The sequence below is a fragment of the Anabrus simplex genome, chromosome 8 (genome assembly GCF_040414725.1).
Source record: "Anabrus simplex isolate iqAnaSimp1 chromosome 8, ASM4041472v1, whole genome shotgun sequence".
NCBI classification, from domain to species: Eukaryota; Metazoa; Arthropoda; class Insecta; order Orthoptera; family Tettigoniidae; genus Anabrus; species Anabrus simplex.
This window is the reverse complement of record NC_090272.1, coordinates 96,990,895-97,005,536: the sequence shown is the minus strand read 5'-3', so window position 1 is coordinate 97,005,536 and position 14,642 is coordinate 96,990,895. Positions and strand designations below refer to the sequence as shown.

The 14,642-nt window shown below is 42.9% G+C and overlaps 1 protein-coding gene across 1 annotated transcript in view; it reads left to right on the top strand.

Moving 5' to 3' along the window:
• The first annotated feature begins 7,139 nt into the window (after nt 1-7,139).
• Nucleotides 7,140-14,642, top strand: part of LOC136879312 (hatching enzyme 1.2-like) — a 78,624-nt gene continuing 71,121 nt past the window's right edge. The window contains exons 1-2 of the mRNA XM_068229055.1: nt 7,140-7,155; nt 10,213-10,307. Coding sequence (XP_068085156.1) covers nt 7,140-7,155; nt 10,213-10,307 — 111 coding nt within the window. The remainder of the gene's footprint in view (nt 7,156-10,212; nt 10,308-14,642) is intronic.

The window sequence follows — 14,642 nt, the reverse complement described above, 5'->3', positions numbered from 1 at the left end:
GGCTTTCTAGACCGGGGCAGCTATCTCACCGTCAGATAGCTCCTCAATTCTAATCACGTAGACTGAGTGGGAATCGAACCCGGGGCCTCCGGGTAAGAGGCAGGCACGCTACTCCTACACCACGGGGCCGGCATAATTTTGCAATAGTAAATATAAATATATTGAGATTCTGAGTAATGTGTATCCAACATTTCTCCCGTTGCTCTACGGGGTCGGGTATGAACCGAGATGAAACTTCGCAGCGACTTTTTACGACCGGATTCCGTTCCTAACGTCAACCTCATCAGAGGAATTGATGTGATGAAATGAATGACGTGATATATGATACAGTAGTAGGAAGGGAGAAGGTGAAACCCCATGTCGGCACATTTTTCCTGCTTTCTTATAATTGGTGCCGAATATAATGTATAATTGACTCCTGTCGAATAGCACAGACGGGTCTGCTCAAAGCTTTACGTCTCCATTCGACGGGCGAATCACCATCGACAGCGTCATATGCCATCACTCTAAATCAGAGCCTCTCAAACGCTCAAAATCTTACGCGTGCATATCGAGGCGTAGAAACTCCGTGCACTGTGCATCGTTCCGTCTCGGCTCAACTCGGCTTGACTCGGATGGTGTAGTGCGCTGAGAGCGACGAAGCTTCGGTGATAGACGGCTTGTTTATCAGTGAAATAGATAAGCGCAGGACAACAACATAATAATGTTTTTTAATATATTTTTTATGGTCAACATAGTATATTACAATACATATAATTCAAATACAATATACTTCAAACGAGAAGATTGCTAAACAACAAACACACACCTTTTGTGAGTCAATGACTAACTGGAGTATTATATGCCAGCGAACACAATATACTATACAATAAGTGAATAAAGGAGCGAGAATTTACATCAGATACACATTCCCTGCCTACAACAATACACACCAACCAACCAGCGTCACAGTAATCGGAGCTAAAGAAGTAAAAAAAATAACACAAGTTGACCCATATAACGCGTGCACCACTGTGTACGTTCGCGTAGGAAACGACACTCTTGTGACAGAGAGAGAAGATTTAGTAGTTACACCATTTACACAGTTGCATAGTTAGATGACTGCTACCAGTTTATTAATAAAGTCTCCAATATAGAGCTTCTTCTGGGGGGACGCGAGGGCTTTGTATACACTAACACTGATGTCTGCGAAGAGCTCATGTTTGGTGTAGGGTCTTTTGGCTTGTAACCCACAATGTACATAAGGGCCTAAGAGGAGCACTACAGTATTATTTAACTGAACCGGTCGCAAGCTAAAGGTAGGTCGAATTGTCCACTCAGAGGCAATATAGATCTTGGGCTGATTTATGATGGAATGTAGTTTCACTTTAAATTCACTCCACACTTGTTGGGTGACGTCACATTCCGTCAGTCTATGTTGGATTGTATCCCTAGGAGCTCGGCAAAATCCACAGGCGGCGTTGTCCTGCATATGGATGCGATGGAGGTTGCTATTTGTAGAAATGATATCATGAACTACCTTATACCACGTATCACATATTATCTGAGGGAGAATGTGATTTGAGATGTTCCGCCAGACGCGGTTCCAGTTTATTAACATCGCTGTCCGAACTATTTTCGGGGCTTGATATTGCTGTGTATGCTCATATGTATAAAGTTTCTTCGTTGTTATGTCTGGAGAGAGGAGGAGACTACGAGGAACGCAGCTCATCTCACATCGCATATATCGTGCATGTGGCGCGTGGTGGTGGACATCGTAAAATGCTGGCGGGTTCTTAATCTCTTCCGGGTTACACATTCCCAGTAAAAAATTGCCGGATCTGCGGTTGTCTGCTGCTTGCATCATTCTGAGATTCCGTAACAAGAAGAGCACTTTACTTTTAAGCTGTACATCAATAAGACCAATACCTCCTTCAGATTTAGCGAGCATGAGTGTAGGTCGTGCGACGCGGAAAAGTGATCCTTGCCAGATATACCAGCCTACTGCTGAAACTATACGGATGCCAACTACTCTTGGCATTGGTAAAATTTGGCTTAGATACCAGATTTTGCTTAGACCATACATATTGACATATTGCACTCGTTGTTGTAACACCACGAATTTATATTTAACTTGGTGCAGTATACTTTTCACCGATGCAAGGGCAAGGGACCAATTTTTTTTTTTATCATCTGATGTATGCTATTACAGAACTGGATGCCGAGTATCTTAATCTCATCAGTTACCTGCATCCATGAGGGAACAATTTCGGAAGTCCTGCTTCGATACCCTATCCGCATAGTTTTAGTTTTTTGGAAGTTGAGATGTGCACCGGAATAGTGTCCATAAGTGTCAAGCTCGGTGAAAAGACGCTGGTAGTCAGCATTGCGATCCAGAATTAATGTGACATCGTCAGCGTAGACAAAGACATCGATCATACCAGGGGGGAAGGTACGTAATACATTGACAATAAAGGGTTCCAAGGATAGCACAAAAAGCATCATCGATAAGGGACAAGCTTGCCGTACTCCTCGTGTAATTTTGATAGGGTTTGAAAGGTAACCGTTCACAGTTATTTTAGAAGAGCCGCCAGTCAGTATCTTAGCCATCAGAGTGGTAAAAGGCATAGTGAAACCTAATGCTTTAAACAATTCGATCAAATAACCATGGGTAACTATCAAATGCGTGATCAAAGTCCAAAGAGAGCAGCTGTCGCCGTTGCTTCTCTACGAGTGACTTACTAATCATATCGCGAATGGCACAGACAGTGTTCAAAATACTTCTTCCCTGAACAGCTCTTGACTGTTGGCTGGAGGTTACGTCTGCTAAGAAATTGTTGAGCCGTTGTTTCAAGCAGCGAGTAAGTAACTTATAATCAAAGTTGAGGAGTGTGAGAGGTCTAAAGTCGGCTGGGGTCGTTGGTTTCCCTTTCTTTGGAATTAGAACTATTTGACCTTCCTTCATCTTTGTAATGTTCCTGTCAGGTTGCAGGGCGTTATTTAGTATCAGCACAAGTTCGGCTTTGATGATGGGCCATAGCTGTACATAGAACTCCTTCCCCAGTCCATCTATTCCTGGTGATTTATGGGATGCGCTCTGCTTGATTGCTTGATATATTTCGTCTTCCGTTAACTCAGCCGTCAGACTGTCTTGTTCACGGTGCTGAATCCTTCCACGAATTCCATCGAAAAACTTGTGTCGGTGATCAAGATGGGTTACCTCGCCTTCTCCGTACAAGTCTTGAAAGAAGTTTTCAAGTGTTGCTTGTATTCGTGGGTGGTCTTGAACAATTTGGCCGTCCTGGGTAGTAAGCTGATGAATATATTTCTGTCGCCCCCTGCGACATTCTCGAAGGAAGTGATATATGGAAGGAGCCTCTTCGCTGTTATAATGGTTGTCTCGAGCGCGAATTTTCAAACCTTCTTGGTATCGCCTGTGCAGTGCCAATAGCTGGGCTCGTACCTGCTTAATGCGCTGGTACGTTCGCGGGTTGGTAGGATCTGCAGTATAGAGCTGCCGTAAACATCTGTAATAAAAGTCCGTAGTCTGGTTGAGTAGCCGTCGACGTTGGGAACTGTAGGCCTTCAATAACCCTATTGTTCGAGGTTTAGCATATAACAACCACCAATCTAATATATCTCGATATTGGTGTATATGTCGTTTCCATCTTTCCCATTCAGTGGAGAAGCGGTCCTGTAACTTCTCTTCACGCAAAATATTGCAGTTTAATTTTCATGTACCCCTTCCACGTGCCGGCCCCATAGCCGGCTGTCTGACCTTACAAATATAAGCACAGTGATTCGAAAATTCCACCGGGCATAAATCAACTTCACGTAGCTCGTCTTGTAACTGTGTACTTATGTAAATGCGGTCCAAGCGAGATGCTCCCGTGTTGTAAAAATATGTGTAGCCAGGGCTGTGGTGTTTCTTCAGTTCCCACGTATCTTTCAATTGTAAACCTTGTATCAGCGCAGCTAACGCAGGGCAGCCCTGAAAGTTACCTGTTTGGTCTTTAGGCGAAAGTACTGCATTAAAATCGCCTCCAAGGATCATGTTACCCTTAAATTGTTGAAGAAGGGGTAATATTTCTGTCGTAAAAAAGGTCCTTCGTTCGAGTCTTGCGTTCGAGCCCGATGGTGCATAAATATTTACTATTAATAGATCGTTAATACGAATACTAATTCCGCGAGAGTTTAGAAGCAGAACTGTATCGGTGTATTGGATGTGGTCTTTGATGTATATAGCAGTACCATGTTTGTCTTCGTTAACATTTAAGATTTCCTCATATCCAGGTATTGATTGCAGTTCCTCCGTAGCTACTTCTTGAAGAAGGGCAATATCAACATCCTGGTCACGCAGAAGTTGCCGGAACAGAAGTTGCTTACAAGGAGCCTGGATACAGTTTATGTTAAAAGATAATATCGTGTAAGTCAGCAGCATGATCCTGAGGGGGACCATTGTATGTCGTCTTCCTAGTAATTATGGGAAGAAAAGTGGCGAGTATTCATCGCAGTCTTGGACCGTTGTGTTTAATGTTTACTAGCTGGCGTCCCATTCAGTAGTGTTGCCTTCATTGTATAGGTTGATAGCCTCAGCATTCGAGGTGACATTCCTGATAGGGCAAAAGAACAGAGGGGTGAGCGGGGGGGGGGGGTGTCAGGGAGAAACTATCTTCTTTCTGCAATTCTACTCCCGTGTAGACGCGGATCTCTTGTCGTGTAGGGCTTGTGGGTTTCTTCCCGCGAGTGTCGTTGTGTTTTCAATTTTGGTGTGATTTTCGCCATGGCGGCGTCTTTTAGTGGTGGTTCATCGACCTGTTTGCTTGCTGGGGTCCCTGACCCCGTGTGTTGAGTTTCTATAAGGGTAGAGGTATCGTCTTCTGTTTCTGCAACCCACTGCATGCTAGTGGTCACTGGATCGGGAGTGGGGTTCTGATTCGTGGGTGGGACATTTATGTCCCCCTCCCCAGCTGTCTCTAGTACCGTAGCAGGCAATACACTCTCCACGTCATTGTTGGTAGTTGCGCTGCTAGTTCCTTCTGGAATGTTGTTTATAATCAAGCTGTCTGTTCCTACAAGGCTGTCTATCTGTGGCTGAGTATTGGCAGATGTTTGGTATTGCTCATGTGTGTCCAGCTTTGACTGTTGTGGTTGTGGCTGTGTACATATTGCAGTTGGGGAGTCGACTCGGCTGACTGGTGTCTGCGAGACGTGAGGTGAGTCATCCGTTTGTTGTTGTTCTGCAACTTGTGGTTGGACCGGGACCGGGTTTTCTACGTGTGTGGTACTTGTGGACATCCGCTCTGACTCTAGTACAGCCAGGGAGTCACTGTGACATTCATTATCGGCAACTATCTCACTAAGGAGTCCAGGCCCCGATTTATTTTCTTTCTCTCCGCGCCGTATGGGACAGTCCTGTCGAAAATGATCTGTAGCATTACAGAAAAAGCAGGATTTCGGTTGCCCTTCATAAACTACCTGCGCCCTGTATCCCTCTATAGATACAATGGGGGGTATGGCAGTTTTTAACTCTATGCGCATGGCCCTAATTCCACTGTATATATTATAAATATAGGTGGAGGACCACCTCTCATTCCGGATTTCTCTTACTTTGCCATACTTGCTAAAGAAAGACATTATTCTTTCATTTGGCATTTCTATGGGGAGGTTCATTATTCTCACTAATTTGCTATCCACGTCTGCACATGTTATCACCACATCAGATATAGAGCCATTAAATTTTCGTACCTGTGAGTGTCCATTGGTCGTGAGTAGGATCTTCTCCATTAACAGTTTACTGGTTAACTTGATGTAGACTGCCGTTTCCAAATTGTCAAGTTGTATGGCCTCCAGTTGGTCGACATTCAACTTTAAAGTTTGCTGTATCCACTCGTGTATTTTCGCAGGGCCGGGTTTATTTGCCTTGTCAGGGAAAGCACATTTAATTGTATTTTTCCGGATGCCGTTGGTTGCCATTTTCACTTTACGTAATTACACTATAGAATAATAGAACACTACACGTCACACGCAATGAGGCAGAGTCCCGCGAACCGCCTCCTGCCACAGCTCAAGCCGGACTATGGGGCGACCTGTTTCAAAGAAAGCAAAGACTTCCGAAAGTCCATTTCAATCGAACTGGGAACTTCCGTATTTCTTTGCCAGTTGTGACGATAAAGCCAAATGCTTAATCCGTGGGACAGTAATTATGTGATAAGTTAATCAAAAAGATTTTCCAATACAAAGGCTTAGCTCAAATTCTACGAGAATTAGTCGAAGGAAGATTTTCCTAAGCTGCATCGAGAAGCAGCTAAGATTATTTCTATATTTAGTTCCACATGCATATGTGAAAGGTATTTTCTCCTGTTTTGACTTGTACGAAAACTAGATTGTGTGCGAGTAGGCTTATTTCTGATTGTAATTTAAAGAAGGCTCTCAAATTGCTGTCAGCCGGTCCCTTGTTCCAGGCATAACTGGTATCATTGCAAAGATAAAGGAAAAGAAGAGCTAGAGAAGATAAATTGTCTGCTCAAACCAAATTGTAAGAAGAGTGTTTTAACACCGGTAACGTTGTCCCATACAACAGTGTCCCCACTCACCGCACATAAACATCCGCAGTGAGGGGTGGATCATCGGGGAAGGTGAAGACAGGCCGAACGGGTGAGACAGGTGTAGGGGAAGTGGAGTGGGAGTTTGCACTCCGGTCAACCTAGTGAAGTCGTCTCCTGCACCTTGCGCCCGTGCACTGCACGGCGCATGCACCCTGAGAGGCCCTGCTCTAAATGAACACTGCAAACTAGCTTTTGGAAATTGTGTACCAGCACCTGTTCTACCCTGCCGGCCACCATTCTGATGATGAAAATATTTCGGCCAACGGGACTCGAGCCGGTTAACCACGGTGTCAGACCGTTTAGACTTTAATGCATTTAACGATCATGGCCACCAAGCGAACTGAGATTGTGAACAACAAAACTTCTATTATTTCCTAAGGGTTAAGCTTAGATGAAAGGTGGTTCCCCTTCACGAGCATGATATCAACAGTCACGTAGAACAACACCCTTGCTTTAGTATTCAGATCTGTAAACAAGACAGCACGCCAATGGATATAACGTCGAGCTTGAACAAGATAAGTTCCTTCACTCTGAGCATTAACTGGATAAAAAATGCATCGTGTTAGACGTAAGTTACAAGAAGACAGCATTCTCTGTTCGCTCTGGAAACAATGAGAACTTCCATTAACTCGCCTGAAAAACAGTTGTCGCAGGTTCGCGCTCTGCGAGAGAGCTCATCAGGCAGAGCCCCTTACATACAGTCGCAGTCCACTTCTTATTCACGAACTGGTATGATTATCCAACCCCCCTTCCCTCCTCCATTTATCATTGTCTTGTTGAATTTCTTGCTACTAAAAAGGTAGAACCGGGCGAGTTGGCCGTGCGCGTAGAGGCGCGCGGCTGTGAGCTTGTATCCGGGAGATCGTGGGTTCGAGCCCCACTGTCGGCAGCCCTGGAGATGGTTTTCCGTGGTTTCCCATTTTCACACCAAGCAAATGCTGGGGCTGTACCTTAATTAAGGCCACGGCCGCTTCCTTCCAACTCCTAGGCCTTTCCCATCCCATCGTCGCCATAAGACCTATCTGTTTCGGTGCGACGTAAAGCAACTAGCAAAAAAAAAAAAAAAAGGTAGAGCCCCCGGTAGCTGTCGCTCAGATCTCAACGAGACTAAATGATTCGTGTTTCAGGTTTAAATTAAGACTCCTGCCCAGTTTTTCTCTACTATGAGCAACTGCCTTTGTGATGTACTGGCCGAATTATACTGATGGCGGAAACGCCATAAACTGATAGTTTGATTCGAGATGTGAACTGGTATTTTAACTAAGTTCACGTCAATGTATAAGCGGAATTACGCTCTTGCAAATTATAAATGTACAATTATATTGATCCACAAATGTTACCATGGGTCTGAAGAATAATGTGAAAATCTCTCATGATTTCGCCCTCGTCGTGAGACATGTGAGCTCGTACTTGTTGAATTTGGTTCGGTCGCATAGCATAAGATGTGTCAGTGGTGACTTGCCTCTCATAAAGGTTGTTCAGGGTGTCAGGGTTGAAAGAGTTGAGGAGTTGAAGAGATCTTCCTCATAGCAGAATTCCAAGGCTGAACAAGTTGGTTTCTGTTTACCCTCCGCATTTAAGTTCGCTGGTTGACGCTTGAATCCTGTTGAACCACTCTTCCACAACACTGGGAACCGCTTGACCCTTCAGGACTTTCTTCAGCCACGGCCGACTGGATCTCTCGCTGCACTCCTAGAGCGACGCATCAAGTCGGCCGTGCTTCAGCAACCAAAGACATGTTGTAATTGGAGAGCTCTTGTCTGTAACACCCCAGCGGAAACAGCGACGACTGTCCATTATTGTTGGCGGCGTGTTGACGTGTGTTACCGAGAAGCACAAGTGCACTTCGTGACAGTTTTCCTGACCAAAGCACCTTCTTTGCACAATAATTGAATCATACCACGTTGTATTCGTTTGGACGTAACCATCAAACACGAATGTCGCTTCAACTTTTGACATAAATATGTCTTATGGCCGGGGGTCATCCGAAACTTTGTGTAACGTAACGCGACAAAATGTGTGACGGAAGTGTAACCATAGCAACCGCGCATGCAGTGATGTAAGGTATGGATGGATGGTCAGGCAACGTTACCTAGCAACCGCGCATGCAGTGATGTAAGGTATGGATGGATGGTCAGGCAACGTTTCCTAGCAACCGCGCATGCAGTGATGTAAGGTATGGATGGATGGTCAGGCAACGTTACCTAGCAACCGCGCATGCAGTGATGTAAGGTATGGATGGATGGTCAGGCAACGTTTACCTAGCAACCGTGCAGGCTATGTCTTATGGCTGTTTACCATCTGAAATTAGCAGCCGTTTATGAACGGCCATGACTGGAAGATATATTTATGATCATTTGATGACGTTTGGGTTTGGGCAGGTACTTCCACTGCCTTCGTGACTCACAGGCAATTTCAACATTCGCACTGAAGTCCTTAGTATTGAAATATTTTATAAGTGACCCTTTCAAGCTATTATTTTGCTTTTCTGACTCAACTTTCCCTTTCCTCTTTTCTTTTAAGTGCGCCAGATTGATACTTTCTACCCGTATCTCAATCTCGACCCGATATGATGAAGAAGTAATATGTTACTAACGCAACTTTGTCCTCTTCGAATAAACGAACTGTACTGCAGTTAAAATATGCTTAGTTACCCAGTGCAGTGCCTTCTCACGATTTCAAAGGAATCCGCGACTCACTCTCAACAGATTCTGGTGACTTGTGAGAACAGACAAAGAGCTAATGAACGGTGTGGCTGTAGACACGAGCCAACTGTTGATTTGTCACACGAAGTAGGGTGTTGCGACTGACGTAGATCAGTTAACGCAAGTAGGACGATAAGAGGGAAAATTTTGCGTACTGTCTTATCTTCCATTCGTCTTTTAATGCAATCATTGTGAGGGGCTGCATTTCTTAGTTCGTTTTATTTGTTCATCTTTTATTTTACTTTTTACAATCCGCGAAGCGCGGGCTCCTGTCCGTCGCCCACCTCGCTCGCCCCTTGCTAAGCAAGGCTAAGCAGTTACAACCTCCAAAACCCGAAGTGTGCATGAAACAGGTGACCAGTAATAAAAACAGATCTTATATTATTGATATTCTCTATAGGTTAACAACCGGCAATTCAAAGTGGAAGCGGAGTTGTCAGTTTTCTTTTTGGAGTGCAGTGTTTATTTGTTTCAAGTTGCTACTCACTTCATATTTATTTTATGATTTGATCAATTGAGTTTCACGACATGAGTTCCTTACTACCCTAATCACTAACATAGAACCTCTGAAATATGCAATAACATTACAACAAACTATCGCAACCTAGTGCGTCACTCCACGCGGAGTTGACAAGAAACTATTATCCAGATTTGATGATCTGGTGTTACCTATTATATTTCTCTAAACGTTACAATGCGGTACGCCTTGCCTTGTGCCGCGCCTATGACACTTTCAGTGTGTGTGTGTGTGTGTGTGTGTGTGTGTGTGTGTGTGTGTGTGTGTGTGTGTGTGTGTGTGTGTGTGTGTGTGTGTGTGTGTGTGTGTGTGTGTGTGTGTGTGTGTGTGTGTGTGTGTGTGTGTGTGTCAGACCAACCACTTGTGTACAGGCATTGCAATCCATTCACATTTTTTTTTTCAGAATTGCTGGTGCCACCTCAGGACGAGAATTCTCCAGACCCGCTAGAAGTTGCCGGTCTCTTCGAGGGTGATATTGCGGGAGTGAATGCGTCAGACATCATAAAGGTACAATAATGAACACATATCGGTCCTCATGTCGCTCACAAATACCAGTGCTTCATTACCAATGATTAATTCAAACCATTTTCCCACGGGGAAAAGTCGTTTGATTCATCTCAGTAGGTTCTATGCGTATACAGCAAAAATAAATCAAATAGCGAACATTTGAGGAAATTGTGGTGCGCAGAAATGCAAAAAATGTCTTTCTTTCGTTGAATGCCAAGACAAATTGTATGAAAATTATAGGAAACGCATTAGAGAGAAATGAAATGAAATGTCGTATGGCTTTTAGTGCCGGGATATCCTAGGATGGGTTCGGCTCGCCAGGTGCAGGTCTTGTATTTGACTCCCGTAGGCGACCTGCGCGTCGTGATGAGGATAAAATGATGATGAAGACAACACATACACCCGGCCCCCGTGCCATTGGAATTAACCAATTAAGGTTAAAATCCCCGACCCGGCCGGGAATCGAACCCGGGGCCCTCTGAACCGAAGGCCAGGACGCTGACCGTTCAGCCAACGAGTCGGACATTAGAGAGAATAATCGGGTTATCAGAATTCCAAAAAGTCCAAAATCACCGTCTAAAGACTTACCGGGAGTTTTAAGGAGGGAGATATACCGTTATCCGTTCTACTGTAGAAAGTCAAGTAGAACGGCCGAGATGATTCGTCATACTGACCACACGGCACCTCACAGTCTTCAGGCCTTCGGGCTGAGCAGAAGTCGCTTCGTAGGCCATGGCCATCCGGGGCTGTTGTGCCACGGGTTTGGCTTGATTTGGTTTGGTTTGGTTCGATTTAGGTACCCCGCTATTGTTTACAATTTTCAGTTTAGCCCTTTTCTTTACAGAATAGCTTTTCCTCTTTCATCTGGTGAAACATATTTTAATTATTCCCACCACTACAAAAGATATGTTTGTAAATGCCCATGCATGTCACTTGATACGTCTCACTCTGTCACATGTTTGTGCTTATTGTATGTAACACTCATTTTTACAAATTGCCTTCATGATAGTGTAAACACTATTGAAAATATTTTTCATGAAATTTTGCATGGTGGTATAAATTTTACTTATATGAAATACATGCTCTAAGCTCTTTTCTTTAACACAAGTAATTTAAATTTTAAAAATAATTAGCGATGCAAATATTAGAAAAATTTGTATGAAAGACAATGAATGATCTTCTGAAAGAAGAACGTAGTAATTCCACAGGACCAGATTTTGGAGTACATTGACTAGGCTGCAGCCTAGGAGGCCCGCACAACAATGGGATACCGGATACGCATCCCACATAGAAATTAAAAAAGTAAGAGCTTAGAAAATGGCATTTTAAGAAAGATATATTTTGAGGACATAGTTAGCTCATTTTCTAATAAGAAGTGGAGTAAAATCTCTTTAAACCAGGGCATGTAAAAGTCTGAAATCAATACAGGATTTTTAAAGCTTAATCTTACCGGGCGAGTTGGCCGTGAGGTTAGGGGCGCTCAGCTGTGAGCTCGCATCCGGGAGATGGTAGATTCGAATCCCACTGTCGGCAGCCCTGAAGATGGTTTTCCGTGGTTTTTCACACCAGGCAAATTCTGGGGCTGTACCTTAATTAAGGCCACGGCTGCTTCCTTCCCATTCCTATGCCTTTCCTGTCCCATCGTCGCCATAAGACCTATCTGTGTCGGTGCGTCGTAAAGCCAATAGCAAAAAAACAGCTTACTCTTGAGTATCACATTATGTATATCAGGAAGTTTCAATCAATATTACATGTAAAAAGTAAAATTTCCCCCTTGTTCTAATAAAAAATTCTTCTTCTATATGATTCTTATGCGGGGGTAAGTACACAGACAAAAAAATACTGTACCAACCTAAACTGTTTGATAAACTGTTCATAATTAATTTAAATATTCATGAACTGTGCAGGGAACTGATGTCAAAAATTTTAGCGCTCATATTTCAAACTAATTGCCTTAATTTGTTTAGCAATACAGTTTATTTGGTACAAGGCTCTGATGTCCTTGTTAAAAGTCATTCAATCATTTAAACAAAAGAATTATGTATGTATTCTATGAATTGTACAGGGCGAGCCCCACAAGGGTTGCCGTGCTTCCTGCATGCCGTGTGTCGGTAAACGAGAGCACGGTCGCCGTCCTACAGTTCTTATACGCCCGTAGAAAACCCAAAAATTTCAAAGAATGAATAATCAGATTGAAAAACATATAAAAGACAATAAACCTACCCCATTATAGTTAGAATGACCAACAGTCCCGCATTTTATGGTATTTTATAAATGTCCAGCGGGAGACGTCATTTGTCCCGCATGGGACCGATGACCTTCGATGTTAGGTCCCTTAAAACAACAAGCATCATCATCATCATCATCATTTGTCCCGCAATTGTTTCGTTTTCTACCTTAACGAATTATCTTGTTATTGTCATCGGTACGAATTTTCCCAATACCCAACTGTTCTGCCATCTAGCTTCAACTGAACATAGCATAACCGTTGCCAACAGTATGATCTTTGAAAGTGCAAAGAAGCATGTTATATCATCTTTGGTGAAGCGTTCCGGATGTAACTTCCGTCTTCCGAGTTACCGTCAGTCCATGGCGTGACGTGTGTGGCCATTCTGTAGCACGAAGAGCATCAACATAGACGTGATGTGTAAAGTGGGGTTTAATTATGAGTTATAAATTTCATTTATGTTCCGTATTGAAGTGCTATTATAAAAAATAAATTGACAAGAGGGTCCACCTTTTCAATACAATATATCAAGTAAATAATATTAGATCAGTCTTATTTAGCCTACTTGACATATTGTATTGAAAAGATGGACCCTCTTGTCAATTTATTTCTTAAAGTGGTGTTTGTCTTTAAGTTTTTATGATTTTTGAAATGGATTGTTTCGGATAGCGATGACTGTACTTCTATTTCGTCACAAAAATGAAAGCCATCATTTAAACCCGAGAAGGCAAAAGAGGAAAAAATAAACGCGTATGAGCATATAAGGCAAAGTGGGAAATCAACGCGCTATACGTATCTCCTGATCGAAGTAAGGTCCACAAGGCATTTTGTAAACTTTGCAAGAAGACGTTCAGTGTTTTTCGTGGATGGAGGATCTTCAACCCACAGACTGGAAAAGAAATTGTAAAGATGAGCGAAATGTTTTTTTTTCTATTTTATTACTTCAGTAAGAGTACTCTTGATCAAAAAAGAGGGAAAGTCGCTGCACAATACTTTTGAAAATGTTACCATTTTTTTGTCGTTTTAAAATTACAAATAAAAATTAGTTGCCCCCCAAAATTGTGGAATGTCTCCCTGTTTTTACTATCTTGTCCATTCCTTCTTCAACAGCTGGTCGCTCTAATTACATTAAATGTTTAAAATGCTCTCCTTCATCCTGTAAACTAGCGTTGTGGCGTGTGATGATATTCCGGTTCACTCACTACAATTAAATATTCAAATTTTCGGTGCGAATTTCATTTAAAAATCTACAGTACAACACTTAATTGAGAATCCTTGAAACACACTAAACTGATCAATTACTGCTGTATAAGAAGCAATCACGCTGTACGCTGTGCACAAGCTTATCACAGATCAGCTTAGACCATGACAACGCTGGGTCGGGCGGTTGTTGCATCATGCACTCGTTCAGACACGCCACACGGAGTAACCGGCAACTCGACTGAGGCTCGCACTGTGCTATTTGTAGCGAAAACTTCAATTAGATGCAAACATTAATATTTAGAGTTGATTTTTTTAAATGCAGCTTACTAGGCTATTTACAAATCTGAATATTATGTCATCATCATCATCATCATCATCATGCGTTCCACCCACAAGCAGGTTTTCACACGGCAGTTCTCCTTCATCTCCTGTCTTCACATTCTTGTAAGTTCCTCATTCGTTGATGTCATCTAACATCCTGTACCTTCTCCTTCCTCTCAGTCTCCTTCCGCAAACTAATTCTTCCAGTGCTTCCGTTAACAAACACTCCCGTCTCAATAAGATGTGAGGAACACCATGGTCTGTGTTACCTGTGATTAGTACTATTATGTGGAGTCGGTGACCTGGATTTTGGACCCCTTTGGAATACAAGCATCATTACAGAAAATAAGGCATTGTGGACTGGATCCACTGATTGTTTTGTATTCATGGTCACTTTTCATCATCGTTCTTTTTAGATTCTACTCAGTGAATATATTGTGAAGCTCGAATTATCGTTTCATTTCATTGCAGCTCGTATCTTAGGGATCGATGACCTGGCTGTTAGACCCTTCAAACAACAAACATCATCTTCTCACCAACTCTTTCCAACACGTTTTCATTTCTCACTCTTTCCA